The sequence below is a fragment of the Emydura macquarii genome, unplaced genomic scaffold (genome assembly GCF_026122565.2).
Source record: "Emydura macquarii macquarii isolate MOO-44397 ecotype Brisbane River unplaced genomic scaffold, CSIRO-AGI_Emac_v2 contig_1551, whole genome shotgun sequence".
Lineage (NCBI taxonomy): Eukaryota > Metazoa > Chordata > Testudines > Chelidae > Emydura > Emydura macquarii.
The window spans coordinates 9,879,311-9,904,943 of NW_027131688.1; the positions used below are offsets into that span (position 1 = coordinate 9,879,311).

General features: G+C 40.9%; 1 protein-coding gene across 11 annotated transcripts in view; it reads left to right on the forward strand.

Moving 5' to 3' along the window:
* The window catches only part of KTN1 (kinectin 1), a 105,416-nt gene that overhangs the window by 12,297 nt on the left and 67,486 nt on the right, over window positions 1–25,633 (forward strand). For all 11 annotated transcript variants that reach the window (XM_067554833.1, XM_067554828.1, XM_067554827.1 and 8 more), the window contains exons 2-3: window positions 22,634–23,197; window positions 24,936–25,073. In XM_067554833.1, the coding sequence (XP_067410934.1) occupies window positions 22,675–23,197; window positions 24,936–25,073 (661 nt within the window). In that variant the 5' untranslated portion in view covers window positions 22,634–22,674. The remainder of the gene's footprint in view (window positions 1–22,633; window positions 23,198–24,935; window positions 25,074–25,633) is intronic.

The following is a 25,633-nucleotide window of genomic DNA, read 5'->3' on the forward strand; positions in this document are numbered from 1 at the left end:
TTGTTAGGATTCCATCTGCTGACAGTACAGACCTGGCATCTAGTAAGTTTCTATATACTGTACAAACATTTTGAGAATGCATCATGAAATGGAGGTGGTAACATATAGCACACAGAGCAAAGGTTAATGTGGTGAAAAGGCTCATCTCTTAGGTATGTATGACACCAATGCTCAGTGGATTTTATCTTCCAAATGAAAACTACAAGGACAGTATCTTGCTCAAACTTATGATGGCTGGACCATAAGCAGTAGATTTCTGAAAGCCTTTTACGGGTGGCTGTGGTAAGGTCATTCTAGCCAGGTGATACTTTTCAGATTTGATGATGGGAACCTTTAGCATAGGTCCAGGTCAATAAACTGACATGCCCTGTATTGAGTTCCCTCTCCAGCCCCTCCTTTTAATAGGGAAACAAAACGCTAACGGTGAGCAGTAGAACATGAACTGGGAAATTCCAAAGCGAATGTTGCAGCATAAAGGTAAACATACCATATTTTATAGATAATGTACCCTGTACAATATGTAAGATGTAACTTGGCTTAGGCTAACGTTGTGGGACTAAATCTTAATTTTGGGAATTTCCTTATACTTTGGAAACTTTTTACTCTATCGGTGCATTTAAATCAAAGGTGAGGAAATGTAAAGTTCAGAGTTCCAAGAGCGTTAACTCTGCCACATCACACAGCCTAAGGCGTCTATCACTTTGGCATCTAAGTACCACAATCTTGTATGTTGTATAGTATATGCTTTGTGACAAAATTAAACGATAGCTCTACTATGAAAAAACTGAACTGTAGACTTCATATTTGATATAGAAATCGTTGAGACACAATCTTCAACAACTGGCAGTTTGGGAAAGACACTACTTGGAAGCTGAGCAAATTCAATCTGTGATGAGAAGGCCAAAATATCTTTTCTGCAAAAGCATTGTCTGCAAAAAAAGATTGTGGTCCAAATTCTGCCCTTGATTACATCTGTGCAATTCCATTTCCTTTAAATAGGTTTTCATAGTGTAACGGAGGGCAAATTTGATCCAGCAATTAGAATTTATTTGACAAATATGTTAATGCATGAGGTAGAATAGAATGCAAACTCGGTTTGTCAGCTGTGTGGCTCTGCAGTATGTTCAGGAGTTAAAGTAGTAAAACTTGTTGTCAGCTAAAGTAAGATGAGTCTCACAGAAAACAGATCTGTTGATTTTAAGGTACCATTTTTATGTCGGCGTAACAGAGGAGAACTATTTATATGCTTAACAAGAAAAATGGGTATAGTAAGTGGTACGTAATGCAGCCTAGACATGTTCACACTGTTCCTGGAACATGAATTTTTTGTATTTCCTGAACTGTGATTATAGTGTGCTACTTTAACACTGCATCAACATGGTTATTTTTGCTTTTAACTTCCTATGTTTGTGTGGGTAGGGGAAGTGTGTGGACTAGAGGATAGGAAAAAAAATTAGTGTTGCTGCAGAGTTTACAAGCTTCTCCATTAGCTGTGTAAGTTTCTATTTCGGCGATCATATTATGCACACTTCAGCAATGCATCTGACTGAGGTTTGTTGACTGAGGGAGACTTTCTCCTGCGCATGCTGAGTATGCTGTCTTCAAGTAGTCCATATTGTAACTCTAAACATGCCTTTAAAAAACTTAGCAAAGACATTAGTAAATGAAAATTTTTGGTTCCTGATGGGTTTTGAACTCTAGGTGTTCCAGAATTTCTAACCACTTTCTTTTAGAGAAACTTGGAGAACTTTGTGTTCTCACCTCTGATGATTCAAATAGCAGAAGAAATTTTTCTCTCTAATTTCCTGGTCCCAGAGAATTTTCAGCCAAAAGGTGAATGTTTCGAAAGTTGACCCTGGAAAATGGGGTTAAAGCAGAGACTGTTTAGCAAATGCCTGCTATGTTATGGTGAATTGTGAAACAGACACTTGCTGTCTCAATACGTGCTGTTTGCAGTGATTTACTTGTTAATGCAGTAATCCCATTTCCTTCTTCTAAGGGAAACTTAAATCTCTCTGCTACTTAAATATAATCTGTTTGTGGGGTAAATCATTTCTTTAAACTGCGTGTTGGTTTAGTAGGCCACATGAAAGGATCTAAGTCTAATATGCCACACGATCCGTTAATAATTATGATTTCCTCATTGGAAAATATTCTTAATCACTCTTTTTAAAGTTTCGTCTCTCTCCAAAGTAATTTGGCAGGTAGGTCAGTCAGATCTTTATACTTCAGTTAGCTGGCGAGTCCCTCTTTCTGCAGAGGTTTGCTGTCAGTTACTCGTTTCATAGACTGCTGTTTAACAATAGGATCATTGAGTCACTGAAAGGTTAACAAAGCACCTTTTTGTCAGTTGCCCAATCTTTTTGTGTCGTTGTGTGAACAGCAGACTGAACAGAAATAATAGAAAAAACTTGTTGTTGAAATGACCAAGGTCAGCGTGCTGCATTGCTATGGTGAAGTCCTGCTTGGGCTTCTGAGTCTCTGGCTGTGACGTTGGATAGACAATTAATACTTTTCTGGTTCCACTGCGAGACCATTAAGTATTCGTTCATATGAAACTTTCACATTTAAAAGTGTCAGCTGTATGGTTCTGAATCTGTCACAATTGCCACTGTTGCTGTAGCTTCTAGTTCATTTGTAAGCCCCCTTTTAACAATGAATGCTTTTGGCTCCCTAAATCAACTATTATTAGATAAAGGGTGAACTTGTAATCCTTAGTTATGAAGCACTGGAACACTCAGAGTCAATTATGGTCAAACACCAGCAACATTCCAGCACCTCTTCTAGAGACAGTGCGGTGTTTTCTTCCTGTGGAATTCCAATAGCCAAATGAACATAGTAAACTCCGTGCATGCGTGCTGTCACGGCAAGCCGACTTTGGTTTTTTGTGGAGGGGGTTCAAAAGCAGTTTTGGCTCAAATATTTGTTTTGCAGTAGCACCATGAGGCCTCCACCCTGTTGTGTTAAGCAGTGTACAAACCTATAACCAATAACACTATAAATTCTTTGGAGCAAAGAGTAAGCATAAGACAAAACAAATGCAATAAAGATGAAAGGAGCACCAGGTAAGAATGAGGTGACTTAGGTCAACCATATCAGGACACCAGCTGTTTAGCTGTTAAGTTTATTGCAGCATCCCGGCAGAGTAGTTTTGAGGAAGATTTGAAAGAGGTCAATGCTTTGCAGGCTGTCATTGGGAGCTCCTTCCGTGCAGAAAGCATGGCATGGGAAATTGTCGGACGGTATTAGAAAGTTTGACAGAGTGGAAATGAAAGCCTTTTCCGAACTGAAAACAAACTGTTCATCCCAGGGCTCTATGACGAACGTGTATACGTATGCCAAGTGTTGGAGTCTGAATTGCAGTCTGGGCAAGAGAATTGCTCTGTTCTCCTTTGAGGTGGCCAGATTCAGGAGGTGTCTGCACTGGTGTGTGGAGACCTGGATGGCAGAATCCGAGGACTAGAGTCCTGACTGGCTTCACCCGAGTGGTTCCAGAGCCCTGTTCCTGGGGGACTCTGTCTCACAAATATGCTCTGATTGTAGTCCGTTCCCAAAGTTCTTTTAAATATAATCTATAATTTTTTGTTCTAAGGTGACAGAACTGTATAGAGGTTGGAATAAGACATCCTCCTGTATGGAGTGTTAAAAATACACACTAGTTTTCCTTTTCCTAGTACCAAAATATATTTATATACTGCTTCTTTGATTAGTCATTTCCTTTCTTATTGTTCCTTTCAAACTAGGGTATAAAGGACTGCATGCATACTTTTTAAAATTAGACTCTTGCTATACAAAGATTATACTTAACCTGAGAGGAGGCCTAGGGTACCTGAATTCTTAACTGGCCGGGCCATTATTCTGTCCTTTCATCAGTGATGAAAGTGAGATGGCTATTTCCATCCTCATGCTTATTAAATATAAACTTATAAGTGTAGTTACCCAACCTCATTTACGACAGTGATCAGACTGAGCATATATTCCCTATTTGATTTGGAAGCAGATCTGAAACAAGCACTTGCCTTGTTAGTGTTACGTATGCAATACAGCATTGCTGGGAATGTCTAACATGCTTTTCAGCAAAATATATAAAGCCCCGAGTTCATTCAAGGCTGCCAGCCATCTGCCCCTTAAACCCTCCTCCCCCCCAAAAAAGAAGAAAGAGGTTGTATGTGGCCTTTTGTAGCATAGGTGCAAACTGTTTAAAAATAAATGGATATCTTGATTTTTGTGAGTCAGACATACTGTTGCTGTTGGACCACTTGGCTCTGCTTTGTGGTCAGGTGTGTTTAGGGGAAAATGCCAGCAACCCAACCCTGGGTAAATGTGCCCTTAGCCACTAAAGCAGGCATAAACACTGCTCTGGGTAACTTATTAACATCTGCAAGGTCAAGTATAACCTTTGGTTCTCTACTCATGTTGCTATTTCGTCTCACCAGGACTTCGCTCTGTCACCCCCAGAAAGGTTCTACCCAACTGCTGGTTGGGGCAATAAATCTCTTGTCCTGCCCTTGGGACAGAGCTCCTCAGATCAGGTAATAGAGGTTCAAAGCTTGTGTTTCATGTCCTGGGAAATAGACCCCCAAGAAGAACACAAGACCAAAAAACCCTGTAATTTTAAAGCAAAGTTGATTAGAAAATTGAGAGATCAAAGTCGGTCAAATATAAGTGGTTAAAGAAACCACCCTTCTGTAGGTAATGTAGCAGCCTATTTAGTTGCGTTAGTGAGAAGTTGAAAAAAATACTTTATCCTTAGAGCGCCTGTGTGGTAGTCTTTCTGGGCATGCCAGTATCTTTTCGGTCAAGTGGTATCTCACTACGTCCATACTGAAAGGTTGCATGTGCTACCTACAGTAGGATCACTTCGGTAAATTGGTCACTGGTGGTCATGCCGCTGTGTCCTCTGTCTTTGCTCAGAGAAGCTCTTGGTGACACGGACAAAGAGAACCTACTTCTTGTGCGCTCTGGTGCTCACTCTATTGGAACTTCCCCCCTGAGAGGTTTGTGTGCAAAAACCTAGATGCAACCATAGTCTTCCAAAGTAGACAAGGCCTGCATTTATCACAAGTCCCTCTTCTTCTGACAATTTTCAATCCTTTATACATTAAAGCAGTGCAGGATGCAAGCCCGATATTTTTCTCCTTTGCAAGCTGCCGGGACAGTGTCAGTTGAATTTAACCTCTCATATCTGGAGACTTAATGCCCTAACTTGCTGTCTCCCACCATCCCTCCCCCCTCCTCCGTCTAGTCCCTGCTCCCATTAAGAATTAGTTGAGTGCTAAGTTACACAGATGGGATAATAGATCTTGATTTCTTTTAAAAGAAATTTGAAGCAGTCAGTCATGTTTGCTCTTGGAATTTCAGCGTGAGGGAGTCAAATGAGCAAGATGGTTAAACCCAAGTAGTTGAAACCAAGTAGTACGCACCCATAATCTCTTCTTTATAAAGGTCAATTTCCAGCCAATGGATCACAGGTCCAATCTTCTGTCTTGGGGCTTATCTACACACACATGTTGTGCCTCCTTAACTATAACTGTATAGTTAAAATGATACAACCCCTCTAGTGTGGGTGCAGTTACCATGGTATAAATGTGGTATCTCCCATTCCTGTGTGTGAAGGGGAATAAACGATCCTGGAGTTAGGCATCGTCATACCAGTAGAACTGTATCCACGCTAGGGGTTGTACTGGTATAATTGTCAGTAATCCGACTTGTCAGTGTAAGAGAAACGCTTAATGTGCAGTGGTTTGCAGGGGAGGATCATGCCTCAAGTATGTATTTACACAGTAAACCACAACTGCTCTGAAAGGGCCATTAGTGTCCTTGTGGGTGGGTAAATAATGGTGTTAAATGCGTGTAAATGATATTTGTATGTGATAAACCCAAGCTGTTATCGTCTGTAAAGTCAGCTTCACTTATACTAATTTCTTTTTAACTTTCCGGACAGCTCATCCAAATAAGAACACTGATGGCCATAGGTACTGGAGCTAGGAGTGCTGGGTGTGCTGCCACACTGCCTGGCTTGTTGTGGTTTCCTTCATATACAAGGTTTCCAGTTTGGTTCAATGGCTCTCAGCACCTCCACTATACAAATTCTTCCAGCACCTTAGCTGACAGCTGATTGTTTTCAGTGCTGAGCACCTGCGGTTCCCATTGACTTCAGCTGGAGTTGTGGATTGATAGCTAGAACCCTGCATGGATACAAAAATGTGCAGTCACATCTGCCAGAATCAATTGACGTTTGACCTGTCATCTGCAGCCTCTGTCTTCTCGGTTATTTGCACCCACAGCTCTGGGGCCCCCAATCAGCTGTTCGAGGGGCCAGCCTCTCCAGGCAGATGCCAATCAGCTGCTTGGCAGCTGGCCAGGGGGAGCCCCTACCTGGATCTCAAAGGCAGGAAAGCAGCGTCCAAGGCTATGAACTGCAGACAGCTGCTTCCCTGCCTTTGAGATCCGCATCCGATCCACCATCTGCAAAAATGGTCTGGATATCCATGGATTTGCAGGGCTGTATGGATAGCACTTTTGAATATCAGACTGCAGATAGCTGAATCAAATGATTTCTGACTTAAAATGCCAAACAACTCCGAGTTGGAGCAGAAACTAGAACGCTCCCGGATACTGGAGTACATATAGTAGGTAAAACTGCTTGCTGTTCAGCCATTTTTTAATCTAAACCCATCTTTGGCTCTGAATCTAATAGCTTTTACTTTAGCATATAATTCTGCATTAATCTGGAACTTTGTGGAGTGGCTCTTTCTACATAAGGACCCTTGGGAAAAGCAAGCTTCTGTTTTATTTACAAAATTGAAACTAATAAGTAATATGAAAACAAGTTGCAAAAAACTAAACGTGTTTTGAACAAAGTTACATAAGCCATTAGCTGCACAGCAGATGGATGGGACTGTTGTGAGTAAAGCAATTAATTTTTAGTTAGTGGGGTACTTTTAAACTACAAGAAAGCTAAACTGAGTGTAGTTGTACACTGGAAACTGACTGTAAAGAGTTCGCCTTCTCACTCAGTAGGTCTGCCCACTGTACTGGGTGTCTGACTTCAGTAAAGAAGTATTTCATGCCCTGCAGAAGCAACAAAGCTCTGGGGGGAGGGAACTGATTCTTTTCAGGCTTGCACATCAACAGAATTGTTAAGAAGGCTTCAGTAGCACAGCTTAGGTGTGCAACATCTTTGTTTTCAAATTATACCCTCCGTTACAGTGCATCTGTGCAGGTATACTGGGGTGGAATTTGGCCCTCAGAACTTGTCCAGTGGTAGAACAATTGTTGCTGTGAAAAGGAGTTCAAACTACAGTCCCGTTTGGATGGGGGCAAAAGCTCAAATCAAGGATGTCAGCCTTCACGCAGAATTACTCCTTGGTTTAAATCTGATGTGCTCTTGGCTCAGTCCCTCGGGACAAGGTGTGAAGGCAGGTGAGAACTTACAGGAGAAAACTGGTATATTTTGAGATTGAGGTAGAGAAGCATCGTTTTCACAGTATCTCTTCAGCCTTGCAGCCTGGTGGGTCGAAGAGCAGACAAATGTAGGTCTCTTTCTCAGCCCCCTTGTTTGGTAAGAGAACATGAAAGGGAAATAATTTAATTTAAAGATCACCCATTGAAGTCTTGGATACTAGCTCCTCTAGAGACCTTTAACAGCTTGGAATCCTGGGGTCCCTGAAATAGAGGGGAAAGGGAGGAAGTGGCACATGGAAGTTGAGGGGTGGGGGGAAGAGGAATGGAGGAATGCAAGGGGAGTCCCTGTGTGTGCAATATGCTTGGCCTACAGATTAAGAATTTGGAACAGGGCACCTCTGATATCATGGGGAAAGGATGCCAAGTGGATTCTGATACTAGCAGGTAGTAATGTTAAGGATGTTCAGGAGTGTTGGATAGAGGCATCACTCTGAAAACGAAGGTGGCTTATCATGGCTGTGGTGCCAACAGCGCTATTGCTAGTTGAATTATTTAACCTCCTGGTTTCATCATCCCCCCCCCCCCCTCACTCTGTCACTTGTAACAAGCCTTTTTTCATGCAACTATTTTAGATACAATAGTTATGAAAGGGGAACTATTTAAGAGGTGTTGGACTTTCCTAGATGCTGCTGTTCGGTCACAAATTAAGTCTACCTCTTTGTGTATTTACTTACACTTCCTTGAAATCTCATAGGCTCATAGACTTTGAGACCAAGTTCATGATCCTCTTGTCTGACCGCCAGCACATTGCAGGCCACAGAACCTCACCCCCCTACTCCTGTAATAGACCCCCTAATTCCTGGCTGAGTTTCTGAAGTCCTCAAACTATGATTTAAAGACCTCAGAGAATCCATTGTTTACACTAATTTAAACCTGCAAGTGAACTGTGTCCTATGCTGCAGAGGAAGGTGAAAACCTCCAGGGTCTCTGCCAATCTAACCCAGGGGAAAATTCCTTCCCACCCTGACTATGGTGATCAGTTAGACCCTGGGCATGTGGGCAAGACCCACGAGGCAGACCAGGTCTCTTCAGTTCAGTTCTCGGTATGGAGTCCTTCTGCCCCTTCTTTGATTATAATCTTCTACTAATAACTTGACATTGTGTTCAGGAGATGTTGTAGATTGTGACTAAGTAGGACATTGTTTATAGTTGTCTGTGGTCCCTCTCTACAAAATCAAGGTCATTCATACGATCTTGTGGATATAGCTATAGGCATCTAATGCTCCTGGCTGATTAAGAGCTTCAGTCCTTGGTACTGCAACCTCATTACTGTAATGTCTGTGTCCTCTGAATATGCCCTTTCCATAAGTAGATGGTTAATAAAGACCTTTGCTGAAATGAAACAGACTCTAGTTTAATTTAATAAATTAGTAATGTAAAGTAACTGAGCATAGCCCAACAGATGGCAGAAACAATGGCATGTTTGGAATGGAAAATATTTACCTATAGGGTATTTGCAGTGCTGAGATTATTGTGTTCAGCAAATGGTTTAATTGGATCAGTTTAATCAAGAGCAGAAAGAGGTATTGACAAGTCTTGTTTTTCCTTCTTGTTTTTCTTATGTTTGTCTGTCCTTACTGTTAACATCCTTGGTGTTTTAAAGCAATTTTGAGTAAACATGTTCAGTTAAGGCTTCTAGCCTTCCTAGACATAAAGGGTTAAATCTGTCTTTAGGAGTCAGATTAATATATGATCTGTACAGTATCATGAATGCTATAACACTCAATGCTGATTGCATTTGTTGCTGATTTACCATACTTCTCTTCCAGAGACTTTTCTAGTTTCAAGAGTACGAATGAAAACAGGAGATATATATATATATATTGGATAGTCCTTTTAAACAGCACATTACATGCAAAAATATTCATGTACAGTAGATGTATATAGGTATTTGTGTCAAAGCTGGTGCAATAATTCCATTTTATTAAATTAAAATCATCGTTCTCAATTTCTAGATATTTCTTTTGCACTCATACTAATACTTGTACGGTTTTCAAGGTGACCTGGAAAATTATTTCTACAGCTTGTGCTCTTATTTGCTGCTTTGTGGTGTATAAAGAAGGCGAAAGAGATTTGTAATGTGGCTTTGTTCTGTTCTTAACTAAGACCAGGTCTACACTAGAAAATTAGAGTTGATAGGGGATGTGGATTTTTCACACCTCCAGACTGGCATAATTAAGATGACTTATGTCCCTGTGTAGACAGTGCTAGAATTCTCCCGTCGACCAAGCTATGTGGATTACCTATGCCAACGGGAGACTCCTGTGCCGCTGTAGCGTTTTAAGTGTAGACAAACCCTTAGAAAAAGTAGGAATGTAATGTCTGGTTTTCTTGGAGGAACAGTGTGAGGTATAAGCTATATTTATTGTGAGTGCTTAACACCTTAATTGAAGGGCTGAGGTGTTTGAATCGTGAACAAAGGCTTCCTTTATTCAGACTGTTAATTAGCCACTGAAGTTAGCCAGGTGTTAGCAAAACCAAAACAAGTTCTAATTAGTCTGACTAAAATCCCTTCCGGGTCTATGGGGCTCTACTTTCTCTCTCGCTTCTTGTGATGTCGTTTACACTACATTAGCTCTCCAGAGAGTAGCCTTCTTGCCTAGACAGGACGTGTGCATGCATGTGTGGACCCTAGGAATGTTCTCAAAACAGCAATCTGTTTATACATCGTAAGAGAACAAAGTAAACAGATTTAATCTATTTTTCCTTTGCAAATCACCTTTAGTAACACAGCTGTACTGAATTTAAACAAATGTTGGCTATCTTGGGTACTTCTTTGGCCCCCCATCACCGTAGTGTCTGAGCACCTGATACTCTTCAATGGATTTATCCTTACAGAATGCCTGCGAAGCAGGGCAGTGCTATTATCCCCATTTTATAGATCTGGAACTGAGGCACAGAGAAATTTGGGGCTTGTCTACATTTGAAATGCTGCAGCCGCACAGCTACAGCTGTGGGAGGAATTCTCCCATCGGCGTTGTCATTCCACCTCCCCAAGAGGTGGTAGCTAGTCTGATGGAAGAATTCATCCATTGATGTAGTGGTGTCTATGCAGGGACTTAGGTTGGCTTAACCATGCCGCTCAAGGGTGTGGATTTTTTCACACCCCTGAGTGATGTAGCTAAAATGACCTAATTTTCTAGTGCAGACCAGGTCTTGACAACTTGCCCAATGTGTCAAGGAAGTCTGTAGCAGAGCATGGAATTGAATCCAGATATTTCAGATCCTAGGGCTAGTGCTCTAACCACCAGGGAAACCTTCCTATCTGAAGGGCTATGATCTTTGAGAAAATAAGGATTGTAACAGCAACCTGTTTTCAAGAGTTTCTCTTCAAAAGTGCGGTGGGTAGCTGATCACATACACACACAAAATATATAATAAAACAGTCACTTCTGTTCTGGTTGGGTACTCTAATCGGTGTTCCATTGATGACATTATTTATTTATATATATATATAATGTGTATATATCCCTGAGGTGAATCAGCTAAATACTGACTAAAAGAACCATAATCTACTGATTTCAGTTACATGGTTATGTACTATATACACCAAAGAGCACCTAAACCTTGGAAAAACCTTGCCATACCCAAGATGATGATCATTTAAGTGCAAGTCTCTTAAATCTCTGCCGCAGCATTTACTGACATGACTCAGCCTGCAGGGCGATAAAGCCTGTTGTGTCACTCAGGAATAAGAAGGTTCATGAACCCTCTTGACAAAATCCCAGGGAAAACCCTGATGAAAGGTGCTCTAGCTTTAACTAAATCTTATATTGCATCTTTTTAAAATCAAGATGAAATTGTTTGTTCTTGGCCATTTTTTACTATTTAATTTTCAAAGAAGCGTAAAAATCTTAGGGGATTACATGTGTCTTGAGACACAGGAGTTCATAGTGATCATACCTTTAATATGCAGGGCTAAACTAAGAATGACTCATGCATCAACCAGATGGAGTTATAGTTTATTTCCGTCTTGCAGAGTACAAGTTTAGGTCCACGGATTAAAACTGATTGTACATCCATCAGAAGGTTATATCTCAGCATAGAGAAATTGGAGTTCTAATTACGCTAGTAGCTTTTAGTATTGTGAAATATAATACAAAGTTAACTTTCTTTCTTACAGGAAGTCAGTTGCTAATAAACAATCATGTTACATGCAGCATTAGAACAATTGGCTAAGCATTTCCTGTGGTGGTGGCCCAGTGCAGGTGAATAAAAGTGATTTGGCTTCTTAATTCAAAGTGAAAATACTAGAGATGTCTACATTTTTGTAACTCAGGGGAAAATGCAGTTCTTCTTTGCAGAAGGGTTAAAGGGATGCCATCAAAGGTGACACTTAGACTGAGGTTGAGATGGAAATAGGAGACAAATTTGTTGAAAGTCTCTGGGTAGGGATAAAAAGGGTAAATAAAAAATAAAATAAAAGGGTGATGTCATGGTACGAGTCTACTACGTACCACCTAAACAGGATGAAGAGGTGGATGAGGCTTTTTTTTAAACAGCTAACAAAATCATCCAAAGCATTGGACTTGGTGATGATGGGGGATTTCAACTACCAAAATATCTGTTGGGGAAAATAACCCAGCAGGGCATAGATTATCGAATAAGTTCTTGGAATGTATTGGAGACAATTTTTTTATTTCAGAAGGTGGAGAAAGCTGCCAAGGGAGAGGCTGCTTTAGATTTGATTTTGACAAATAGGGAGGAACTGGTTGAGAATTTGAAAGTGGAAGGCAACTTAGGTGGATGTGATCATGAAGTGGGTAGGGTTCATGATTCTAAGGAATAGTGGGGAAAACAGCATGATAAAGATAATGGATTTCAAGAAGGTAGACTTTAGAAAACTCAGGGAGTTGATAGGCAAGATCCCATGGGAAGCAAGTCTCATAGGAAAAACAGTTCAAGAGAGTTGGCAGTTTTTTTAAAGAGACATTATCAAGGGCAAAAGAGCAAACTATTCCACTGCATAAGAAAGATAAGAAGTATGGCAAGAGACCACCCTGGCTTAACCGGGAGATCTTCAATGATCTGAAACTCAAAAAAAGAGTCCTACAAAAAGTGGAAACTAGGTAAAATTACAAAGGAGGAATATAAACAAACCATGAGTCTGTAGGGATAAAATTAGAAAGGCCAAGGCACAAAGTGAGAATAAACTAGCTAGAGACATAAAGAGTAACAGGGAAACCTTCTACAAATACATTCGAAGCAAGAGGAAAACCAAATGATAGACCAAATATAGTGCCAATCTATAAAAAGGCGAATAAGAACAACCTGGGGAATTAAAGACCAGTCAGCTTAACTTCAGTACCTGGAAAGATAATGGAGCAAATAATTAAGCAATCAATTTGCAAACACCTAAAAGATAATAAGGTGATAAGTAACAGTCAGCATGCATGGATTTTTCAGAAACAAATCTTGTCAAACCATCCTAATAGCATTCTTTGGCTGGGTAACAAGCCTTGTGGATAAGAGGGAAACGGTAGATGTGGTATATCTGGACTTTAGTAAGCTTTTGATGTTGTCTCGCATGACCTTCTCGGAAACAAACTAGGGAAATACTATATGGATGGAGCTATTATAAAATGGATGCATAACTGGTTGGAAAATCGTTCCCAGAGAGTAGTAGTTAGTGGTTCACAGTCAAGCTGGAAGGGGATATTGAGTGGGGTCCCGCAGGGATCAGTTCTGGGTCCAGTTCTGCTCAATATCATAACTGATTTACGTAATACAGAGAGTAAACTTATAAAGTTTGTGGATGATACCAAGCTGGGAGGGGTAGCAAGTCTTTTTGAGGATAGGATTAAAATTCAAAATGATCTGCACAAACTGGAAAAATGGTCTGAAGTAAATAGGATGAAATTCAATAAGGACAGATGCAAAGTACTCCACTTAGGAAGGAACCATCAATTGCACATGTACAAAATGGGAAATGACTGCCTAGGAAGGAGTGCTGCAGAGAGCGATCTTGGGGTCATAGTGGACCACAAGCTAAATACGAATCAACAGTGTAACACTGTTGGAAAAGAAGCAAACATCATTCTGGGATGTATTAGCAGGAGTGTTTGTAAACAGGACATGAGAAGTGATTCTTCCATTCTATTCTGCGCTGATTAGTCCTCAACTGGAGTATAGTGTCATGTTCTGGGCACAGCATTTCAGGAAAGATGTGGACAAATTGAAGAAAGTCCAGAGAAGAGCAACAAAAATGATTCAAGGTCTAGAAAACATGACCTATGAGGGAAGATTGAAAAAAATTGGGTTTATTTAGTCTGGAGAAGGGAAGACTGAGGGGGAACATAACACTTTTCAAGTACATAAAAAGTTGTTACAAGGAGGATGGAGAAAAATTGTTCTTGTTAACCTCTGAGGATAGGACAAGAAGCAAGGGCATTTTAGGTTGGCTATTGGGGAAAAACTTCTTAACTGTCAGGGTGGTTAACCACGTGACTAAATTGCCTAGGGAGGTTCTGGAATCTTCATCAATGGAGATTTTTAAGAGCAGGTTAGACAAATACCTGTCAGGGATGTTCTAGATCAGTGTTTCTCAACAACCAGTCCATGGACCGGTGCTGGTCCTTGAGATCTCCCTGACACAGCTGACTCACAGCTTAGAAAGGCAGCAAGCTGGTCCCTGGTATCAAGAAGGTTAAGAAATACTGGTCTTGATAATACTCAGTCCTGCCATAAGTGCAGGGGCCTGGACTAGATGACCTCTTGAGGTCCCTTCCAGTCCTATGATTCTATGATAGGTTTAGAACTTATATGAGGGATATAAAAGCTTCTTTTTAGAGGGGGGAAAAAGGATTGTCAAATCCAACTCAGTTATTCAGCTTAATAAATCAGAAGCGGAACTTAAAAAGCCTCTGCTAGGATAGACGTCTGAAAGATGGCATGTCAAGAGTTTGTTGCAATGCATGGAATTTAAAGGTGTGCTGGTTAAATTCAGGGCTTCTCATGGCGCTGCTGCTTGGCAGTGAGAGTGCATGTTAAGTAGTTAGTTACTGCCAGGTGTGTCGTACTTGGCTGTTGCTGCACATTGTGTGGCTACAAGGCAGGGTGCCACAACCCCCTCCAAAGCGGCAGTATCTCATTGCGGGCTACATCCTGTGATGTCTATTGCGATTCATCAAACTACTTTTTGCAAACCCTATTGAGGAAAAGGAATGACTTTTTCTAAAAGTATCGTCGTGCTGCTATAACTAGTCCTAAAGAAAATAGACACAAACAGTTTAAATAGTTCAGTTTTTGTCCACTTCCCTTATTTCTTCCAGTTTTCTCTGTATCTCTTGATGAAAGTAGTTTCTCCATCTTGCCCCCTTGCTTTTCGACAGCCCTCCCCCCCCACTTTGGTTTCCCTCTTGCCTGGGAGACTTTCAAATTTGACAGGAAAGAAACGGGAGAGGGAATGAAATTGTTCTAATTGTATGCTAAGCCAAAGATATAAGTACAATTTCATGCAAGGCAAAATGCTTCCTATTTGTGCTGAAAATGTTATTCTTAGACTCTGGATCAAAAAGCCTTTATAAATGCCATCTTTCTTGTGCTGAAGGCAGCCACCTTGTCATTCTATTTATACTATAACTACAATACTGTAGCTCTGGCAGTTTTCATTATAACCTTGCTTATGCTGGAGGTTACTAAGTGAAATTACAGTGTAACTATCAGATCAGTTTTTCTCATCAGGCGTATCTGTGAGGTGCCGACTCCTTTAAACTGAATGATACTCCTTTGACACGTCTGTAGTAGAAACATCCACTTCAAATCACATCTTAAAGCTTTTATTTTTTGGAGCCTTTCTTCTGTAGAAGAGGCATCCTATGGCTTCTGAATACTGCATCTCCTGTCACACCTCCTGCATTTATTTTATAGGTCTCTGATCCCAGAATTCGTGGTGGAAGCATGCTTTTTTGTTCATATTGCTCTTGATTTTGTAGGGAGTAACGAGTAGAACTGGAGCAGAGGCTGATTCTACTGAGATTATGGAACTGGGAGTTGTAGCCCTGTGCTTTGGATCAAGCATAAAACACCTTTTACTATAAAGAGGTTGCAAATGCAACTTCTGGTGCACCTGAGATAATTGGCTGCCTTCATCAGATAAGTCTGAAAATAATAGTCCATGCCTGGATTCAAACATTCAAAGGACTTTTAGAATCCACCCCCCCCCACACTTTTTAATCCCCCTTGGCAAATAATAAGTGGGGGTTGGTCTGGAGCCAGACCTGTAACTCTAATGCTACTTTCCAAAGCACTTTTGAGGTCTGTTTAAAACATTAAAATGAAACACTGGTTATGTTTGGGGTGGTTGTACATGGCCATTCTACCGTCGTGTGGGCGTACCTCATGCACAGCTGTCAGAGAATTTTCCCTCAGCACTACCCGTCGGGTCAGCATGAGTACCCTCTGGTATCTTTTACAACTGCTTACAGTGGCACGAAAGTTGTGCTGCCCTTGACCTTCACTCAGTTCCTCCTTTAGCAGCAGTGCTGCTGTTGGAGCTCCCAGCTTTGTTTCTGCAGGTCTTCCCTCTTTTAGTGTATGTAGTACCTGTAGAATTGGTTTTTAATCTCGTGTAGTGTTAGTATATATTTAGATGTAAGAATAAATTTAGGATAGTAAATTTCCTAGACTAGGGTTCCCGGCTGGACTCCGGGCTCGGTGTCAGACTACTACCTTATTCTTCTGGCTTTAAGGCCTGTTGCTCTTGTAACAAGTCTGTGCCAGTGTGTGGAATGCCTGGAAGAGATGCAAGGGAGTGACAAATGTCACATTTGTAGAGGATTCAAACCCTGACTGAAAAAGGACACGGTGCCAGACTCAAGTAGACTCAAGGAGCCTATGGAGTCAGTGCTTTGCCTGCCGTTGGAAACGTCCCATTCAGAATGGGTACTGAACGCATCCAAGTTGGTTAGGAGTGCTCCTTGTGTTCTGACTGAGTCCAGAGGCAGACCCTCATCACCGTACCTAAGAAGAGACAATGTAAGTCTCCCAAAGACTCGGTACTGGGGCCTTTGAAGTCTGTTATGAAGGCACCAAGCAGAGGCAAGTATTCAGCAGGTGCTCAAAGAGGAAGCACCCCCAGACAGCCTGTAAACCAGGACGGATTGCTGGCTACATTGAGACCGGTCCCTGGTGCACCTTTTAGTACTGCAGATTCAGGAGCCCTTTTCGATGCCATCTACACCCAAGGCTTTCAACAAAGCCAGAGTTGTTTAACCTGTTGATGCTGCCTTCCCCTGCAATTCAGAAATCTTGCCTGGTGCCGGGTTTGGAAATTCAAGTTCCCGTGGTCCTGGCTCCAGCCCTAGAGTACTGTTTTGTACCGGTGGCTTCTGCAATTGCAGCTCCTCTTCATGGGGTACATCTAGAGGGAGGCCAGCAATGATCTCACCTGGTACCCCATCTCCAGACTCTGAGCCAGTCTCCCTGGTACTGACGGGGTCAGCTCCATTGTGGTCTGAGGAAGCAGATTCCTCATCGGATTCTGACTAACCATCTTTTGTTTCTGAAGCAGCAAGGGGTAGCTCTTAGTCACCAAATGGACTTTGATGGAATTATCTCAGCTTTCCATCTTCCCATAGATGACACCATTTTTTTTTCAAACCCTTTGTCCATGAGATTTCTAAAAGGTTTGCTCAGATTATACCCACAGGTTCACATCCCCATTGAGTTGCTAGAGACTTGTTTTCGGTTACATCTGTCTATGAAGGTAGCTTTCTTGGTTGCTATAACCTTGGCCAGGAGAGTAGGGGAGCTACGAACCTTAGTGTCAGAGCCTGTGTATACAATTTTCTTTAGGGAAACGGTTTTCTTTCAGCCTCACCCAAAAGTCCTGTCTAAAAATTGTTCCAATTTTTCACATTAATCAAGCAATTTATTTATCAACTTCCTTTCCAAAGCCTCATTCAAGCGCCACACTCTAGAGGTAGAAGAGCTTTGACTCTTTACCTGGATCAGACTAGACTTTTCAGGTCTTCATCTCAGCTCTTGGTTGCAGTTTCAGACAGAGAATCTTTTCCTGGATTTCTAGCTATATTCGTTTATGCTATCGATTGTCTGATGTTGCACGTCTAAGTAAAGAGGTGGCTCAGGCAATTTCTGTGGCCTTCCTGGCTCGTGTACCCATACTGGACATTTGTAGGGTGGCAACTTGGTCGTCTATCCATACATTGGCCTCTCACTATGCCATCTCTCATCAATCTAGAGACGATGCCAGATCTGGACGGGTGGTCCTACAATCCCTGTTCAAGTAGATTCCAAGCCCACCACCAGCTCAAATTGCTTGTGAGTCACCTACAGTGGAATAAACGTGTGCCATCACTCGAAGAAAAAATGGTTAACTGCTTTTTCATAACTGTTGTTCTTTGAGATGTGTTGCATGTATCTATTTGATGACTTGCCCTCCTTCCCCTCTCTGTGAGTCCTTCCAGTAGGAAGGAACCGAGGGGGTCAGGACAACCAGGCCCTTTTTTACCTGCATGAAGTGGTGCAAGGCACTAGGAGGTGCTTGCGCTGCCCCGGTGGCTACTGCTGAGGGAAAAATCTCACAGCTGTGCAAGAGGTGTACCCTCCCCTACAGTGGAATGGATATGTGCGACATGTCTTGAAGAACATAAGTGAAGGGAAGGTAGGTAGCTGTGTTTTAAAAACGCTTTTAGAGGTTAAGCAACTGAAACTGAATTTGCCAAGCTGTATTGCTGTAATCCCCCGTGACGTTTTAATTTGTGATTCATTGGCACTTTGAAAGTATAGTCTACTGTACAAGCAGAATAAAGCTTTGGAGAAACAAACCTATCAGAAGGAGTTTCGCTGAGAAGACTAGAACGTGTCTGCTAACTTAGGTAGGAACTCATTTGATCAGGTATGTATTCCTCACTAAAAAATTGTCCTAATGACACATGGCTCCTTCGGAAAGCATTTGAAGCTTTTATGTAGCACGTGTCTTCTACTGACCCATCATTCTGTATAAAAATGACAGTCTACTCTTGTATTTATTCAGGAGCACTGGTGTTCAGCTGTGGCAGCCCACATCTTCCCCAGCGGAGAGCCACAGAATCAATGCTAGGCCATTACATTACAATACTGCACCAGTTTGACTCAGTTTCATTTTTGCATTGATGCAACCTCACAATGAAAACATTGCGACACAATGTCAAGATCTTGCAGCATGGTTTTTTGGCTCTCTGCAATTCCCTTTAACACGGTTTTGTCCACTGTTCCAACACCTTTTCTGACTACTGGGAGGGATCTTTGCTCCCAGGTGTTTTTTCCTTAGCGCGTTTGGGTCCACTCCCCTTGATTGTCTTGTGCTGAGTATGGAAAGTTATGTGTGGGGAGGTCTGCAGTGAATATGAGTTGGCACTTTGCCTGAGTCCAGACAGAGTGTGGTGAGTGAGAGAGGCTTGAAGGAGTTGTATGATGGTGGGGTAGAAGATTGGTATGGCTCTGAAGGTGCTTTCTTAATAGTTTGGTATTATCTACTGCATAATTACTGTAATAATGTACTGTAAGATCAGTTTAATTACACTTGTGAAAAATCTGCATAATTGCATGTTTATTTCAGGGATTAGGCTCCAGTGTAAATATTCAATATTGACTCTGGCTGAGGGAAACATCAAATTCTAATTTCTTCAAGAAAACTCATTTGGCTCACTTGCTAAAACAAGAAGCTGGTGTTATAGCGTAATTATAGCTATGATGTAGTTAAAGCTGAAGCTAACTTTGTATTGTAAGCCCAATTTTCAAACCCTGGCCCCCCCTATTTTTCTGAAGAGACAAAGCTTCCTGAAATTCCCCATGCTGCATCTCATGTGAGACTCGACTTTGTCTGGGAAGCTGGATAAAAATCAGAGTTTTAATCTATGGTATTTTGAAAAATTGTCTTAACTTTAGTTATTTACTGATATTTATTTTGATACAGTGACAAACTAATTATTGGGTGAACGCCTTTCTAACATATATAACAACACTCTCCCCCTATCCCTATGGGTGAGGCCTCTGCTGACCCAGCGTCTGGTGACGTAACACGGGGAGAGGTGGTATAGATAAAAACCAAGTAAAATTCTAGCTGCTAATGAATAAGAAGCCAGTGCAGATCCAAAAGCACTGGGATCACGTGCTCCTGGCAAGAGGTCCACTAAAAAAGGAGCTGCCAAATTCTTCCCCAGCTTCACTGCTATCGTCTCCTAAAATCATCAGAATGACTTGGCTTACAAACTGAGATTATTTTCTGTTGGCCTTGCTGACAAGATGTTCTTATTTCTTTGGAGGGGAAATTAGAAAAATTATCAGCTTGCTGTACCCCAGACCGAGGGCAGCAGGGAAAGATTAATGGGTTTATTAAAGAGGGATTATAAAAAGGAGCCAGTGAAGTGCTATATCTGAATCCCTGTACTGAAAGCTGTGGTGGAAAAAGGCTCCATGCAACTTGCTTTAAAGTGTCAGGATGTGATGTAATTGTCATTTGTCCCTCTTCTTGCTTTTTACTTATGGCTATAACTGGCACTAAATTCTTACCCAGAGATGTGTGCGTGAGAGAGAGAATGATCTGTTACTAACTCTAGATATGCAGGAGAAAATAAAATTTCCTACTAACTGGTTGCTAGGACCTTTGCATATATTTCAACATAATTTAGGGTGCACCATTATGGGTGAATGAGCCGTGTAAATAGGGTGGCTAGAGGTGGCAAAAATTATATGGCTGTAGAAACAGGCTGGATTCCTTGACTGTTCAGCTCTATCTACATTCTGATAATCAGGTGTAGGTTTTGTTGGAAAGAGAGTGATACTGTGTTAGCTGGACTCCATTGAAGCTCACGTTTCCAACCGTAATTATTTTTAAACTAAGTTTAAAGTTAGTGAATTTGTAGTTGCATGTTTTGAGGTGGAATTCTAGGTTCATTTTTTGAATAATTGTAACTCTGATGTTTATAGATGGATTCTTTTCTTTTGGGCTTGCCTACACGGAGATACTCAGGAATGTTAATCCAAACTAACTTTGTGGATTAAGAGTTAAACTGCATTAAACCACAGTGTGGGCAGAAGTAAAGTGGCCTTGATTCAATTTAGTTTAATTGGCCCCTGTAGATCCTGCCACTACAAGTTGCCTGGTGCGCTTTAATGTAGTGCTGTTTTCAAACACACTATGTTAAAGTACACCAGCCTAGTCTACACAGACCAATTAACGTGAAGCACATTAGTTTGCTTTGGCAATCACACTCCCATAGAGTGCATTATTCCACCGGGTAGACAAGTCCTTGGAAACTAATAGTCTAAAGCAGGTTGAAGTCAGGAAAATAACATCAGTACAAAAGTCCAATTCTGTTCCACTTTCTAACAAAGTATATCCTTAGTGTCCAATCTAAAATTAAAATTAGGTGTTCAAGTCTGGGCCTAAAATTAGGATTTATGGTTTTACTTTGATGTGTGAATGCTTGCATGTATGTTCCCTTGCATTTCTGTTTCACTTATCGACTGCAGTGTCAATGTGCATGTATGGTAATGCAATGAACTACCATAGAATTCTTTTGCCTTCTTACACACTTAAACTAAAATAATCAATGCTTATTACATGTTTCACAGGTCAGAGCAACTGTGTATGTGTTTCCCCGCAGTATACCAGCAAGGGCACTCGCGCTCAGGCCTCTGGCTCCCCTGGCTGTCACCTCTGTTGGCTGGAGACACACATTTCTCTCCCTTCTTACTTTGGTGTTTCCAGGCTGAACAGTTCCCAGCCTTCACTGTGTTCTTGCCAGCAGATACAGGCTGCCCAAGCATTCCTGATTGCTTTCTCCTCAAAGAGGGTTGGGTTAGTGTGACTGCCCACAATTTTAGATACCACACAACTCTTCTTATGCAAGCCTATTTTATTAAGGTAAAAGCACTATTGAAAAACAGTCAGAGAACCTACTGGGTGCTAATAAACATACCACAGTTCTCTCAGCCCTAACATATGCTCTGGTAGGAGCAGTCCTTCCAAACTTCACTTTATGGAATTACTTGTGGTTTCAAGTTCATCACAGCTTCAGCTCAGAACAAGCACACAGTTCTTCCAATCTTTCCCTAAGGATTGGCGCCCTCCATGGACTGGAGGTCTTGTTCCTTTGCTGGAACAGGAAGAAAGCCATGAGCCTGTTTAAAACCAGGCTATTTGTCCAACATATCCTCTTTGTCTGTTTTCCTGGACAATCCAATTTGAGTATACGTGAACCTTTGGAGGGGGTGGCTTCAAAGGGGCTGATAACCAGAGGAATTAGCATCTGCTCCTTCCAGGAGGAGTTACATATGATTTCACACGAACACATACCTTTAGGCTCCATTGAATTAAAAATGCAATTGTGTATCAGACCTAATTCATATGAGGTTTAACATAATTCAGCAAAGTTTATCTTAATTCCATAAGGTTTGTCCATGATGTTGCAGGATGTTGTCAGTCTGTCACGACATGTACACAGCTAAGATCGTGGGGAAACTTGGTCTTTTGAGTTTATTGAATTTGCATGTTTTGAAGCCTTGGTTTTGAGGCTAAAAAGACTGTTTTGGGTTAAGATTCAGGACATTATTCAAAGTAGGCTAAGATTTAGGACTTGGTTTTCTCTCCTTCCTCTTCCGTTCAGCTCACTTCTTAGGTTATCAGAAATCTGGATATAATAGGAGGCTGAAATTTGATTGAACTTGGCCAGGTTAAAACTTAATAAATATGATTTAACTTTTTGCAAACGGTTTGGATTGAGGGTGACACGGTCACCCGTTGCCCTGTATTTATTGGTTCTCGTTTGACAGCTGTTGAAGTGTGTTTGTGATATTTTAAATATGTAAATTCCTGAAAATTAGGTGGTGGTGGGGAACCCCTGCAAACTAATGGGCACTAGTCTTACAAACTGCAACACTTTCCCGTACAGTTTGAGAACATAGGAATGGCCACACTGGGTCAGACCAATGGTCCATCTAGCCCAGTATCCTGTTTTCTGACGAAGAACTTCTGAGAAGTGACTGTCCAAAGATAACTAGTTCCAGAAATTCTTATTTATCTAGATTTTCAGATTTGCACTGAAGAAGTAACTGAGGCTGCTATATCAAAACTCCCTATAAAATGTAGTCAGTAGTTGAGGAATGAGAATCTGAAAAAACCTGACCTGAAACTAATTCTTGTTTCTCTTTTCGCCCTTAGATTTTTTTTTTTTTTTTTAAGAAGTAGTTAAGAAAAACACGATGGAGTTTTACGAGTCTACGTATTTTATCATCCTCATTCCTTCAGTGGTTATTACAGTCATCTTCCTCTTCTTCTGGCTTTTCATGAAAGAAACATTATATGACGAAGTCCTTGCAAAACAGAAAAGGGACCAAAAGTTTGTGCCTTCTAAAACGGATAAAAAGAAAACCGAGAAAAGAAAGAACAAAAGGAAAGAAGCTCAGAATGGGAACCTCCACGAGTCAGATTCTGAGAGCACACCTCGGGAGTTTAAATTGTCTGATGCCCTGATTGCAGATGAAGAGCACATAGTTCCTGTTCCCTTGAGTCTGACTGAAGCTTCAAGCAGCATCAGAGAACGGAAGAAGAAGGAGAAGAAACATAAGACTGTGCAAGAGGAGCACGTGTCTAAAGAGTCAGAAGGTTCCAAGCCTGCAGGCAAGAAAATTGAACCAGTCCCTGTTACAAAACAGCCCACTCCACCCTCGGAAGCAGCAGGATTGAAGAAGAAACAGGGGCAGAAGAAGCAGAAAAATGGAATTGGTATCTCGTCTTACATATATTTCTTGCATGCCAAAATTGTGTTCTGCTTATTGCAAGGCAGTGTAGTATTTAGCTATTTATCAGAACTGTTCTACCAGTTCTGCATCAGGCAGAAGTTCATTTTTAGTTTGTAAGGGTTTTTTGCTTCTTCCATATTTCATCTGGCAATGATGTCTTTATTCCCCCCCGCAATATTTATTTTCCTTTGCCAAAATTGGTGAGCGGTAGAACTACTTTATCTCCTAACTCTGCTTTGTTCTGTGGTTTGGCTAAATTAGTCTTTAGCTATTAAAAGCTTGATTACCACAAAGACTGCAGAGAAGTGTTTGCTAGAACGCTCTGCCATCATGCTATCCCAAAATGAGACCCTAGGACATGAGAGAGACAAGGTGGGTGAGGTAATATCTTTTATTAGACCAACTCACCCACTTAACTCTCATATCCAGGGATCAATACGGCTACCAGACTACAGCAAACCCTAGCACGTAACAGCTGCTCTGATGAGAGGGCATACAGAAAGCCTCGTATCCTATGACAATTCATTTTGCTTAAAGTACCAGGATCCTTATATAAGTTGATTACTGCAAAGTCAGATATCAGCGATAAGAACTCTTTCCACTGAGTAACCATCTTGGAACTGTAGGAAATAGAATTTTTTTTAGTAAAATGCTATCGGGAGCTAGAAAAGAAACTGGTACAGCCACTGTAACTAACTTGAGTTACTAGAGTGTAGATTGATCTTACAGAAGGCAAGAAAGCTGCCTGATCATAGTCTGACTGTCTTGTTTTTAATCCATATTATCTAGGTGGCAAAAGCTGGTATGTTAAATGCGTTAACTACAATTGCTTGAATATGAATAACAGTTTAAAAAAATATCCCGACTCTTAAAATAATTAAAAAAACAATTGGAGATTTTGGCCTTTTTTTATGCAGCTCTAACCTGCTAGACACATGGAGTGTGACATGGCTGCCTTGTGGTTTAGAATAGAAAAGCAGATGTATTACATCTTAGTGCAGGTAATCAGATCTTTTAAGAAACCATTTTTTTGGACATGGCTATGAAATTTGGTTTGCAAAGACTGTTTTGAGGGCAACCACAACTAACTTTTGTCCTTGGATTACATAAACTAATGCCATAACCCTGTATTGTGTGTTCCAGCTCTGACAGGAAAATTAGTATATTTTTTCCAATAAGAGAACTGAATGTCCATTAAAAAGCAACTTTAAAAGGAATAGTTCCATAATAGGGGATGTTATTTTCTGCTTCTCACAGTTCCAATATTTAGAGGCGAATTGTTTAAGGGGGTGGCAGGAAAAGGTTGCTGAAAATGAGAAGTTACTTTTTGTTACAAAAAGTGATTGATTTTGCTTTTGTGCAGTAAGGCATCTTGATTCAAATTGTTAAAACTAGAGGATGCCAGTTGCCATTTGTTTCAGTCTTTGGTTTCACTGCTCTGTGTTCTGCTTGCGGGTATAATTCCCTGTGTCTGATAACATTGTTGCTGATGTTAAGGTGTAGTAGCATGGTTGCTGCTGCTAAGTTTGCTACAGCCCTGTATTGCCTTTGGGTGTAATTTGGCTTTATTATTTATGCACACACAACTTTAAATTCTGATTATAGTGTAGGCGAGAACGTCTTCAGTCTGGAATGACTTCACTGCTTATTGCACTTTCACTGTTTAAATGTAGCTCTTTGTAAATACAGAAGTGTGTGTTTCTATCATATCCTTTTTACAGATGACCAGGATTCAAAGAGTGAATTGTTTCTGTCTCCTACCAAAAAACAAGACCCACTGCTGTTCCAACATGAGATAAAACAAGAAAGTGGATCAGGAAAGAAGAAAGTTTCCACAAAGAAACAAAAAATTGACAATGGTGAGAAAATACTATAGAATATTTCTTAGCTCAAATTTCATTAAGTGGATATCATGTAAATAGGCAGACACTTGAGGACCACAACCAATATTCCCTCCCTAACGCTAGTAAAGGGGTAGCTTTTCTAATAAAAAAGTAGGAATTTTAAAGGGTAGAGATCTTTTAATTTCCTTAAAAGAAAAGAAGAAATTACTCAACGGGGTCTTGTTTTAGACTTAAAAGATACCTCGCTTTAGGCAGAAGTCATTAGAAAGTTCTCAACTTTCAATTACCCCAAGGCTTCTATTCACCCTTTCTTAAAATACTTTGTCTCAAGGGGATATGGAACGAAACTGAAAAGCAACACATTTCAAACTCAGATGGGACTCATTTTTGTTTTACACAACACAAGCCTGTGGTATTTGTTATCACCCAATGATATTGAGCCTGAGTGGGTTGGTTAGGGTTCAGTTCAGTTACGATGTTGGGGACATCCACAGTTTAAGGAAAACAAACCCTCATGTTTCAGAGAATAAGCTGATCACTAACCTGTCCAGGCTCTCATCCCTTTACGCCATGAT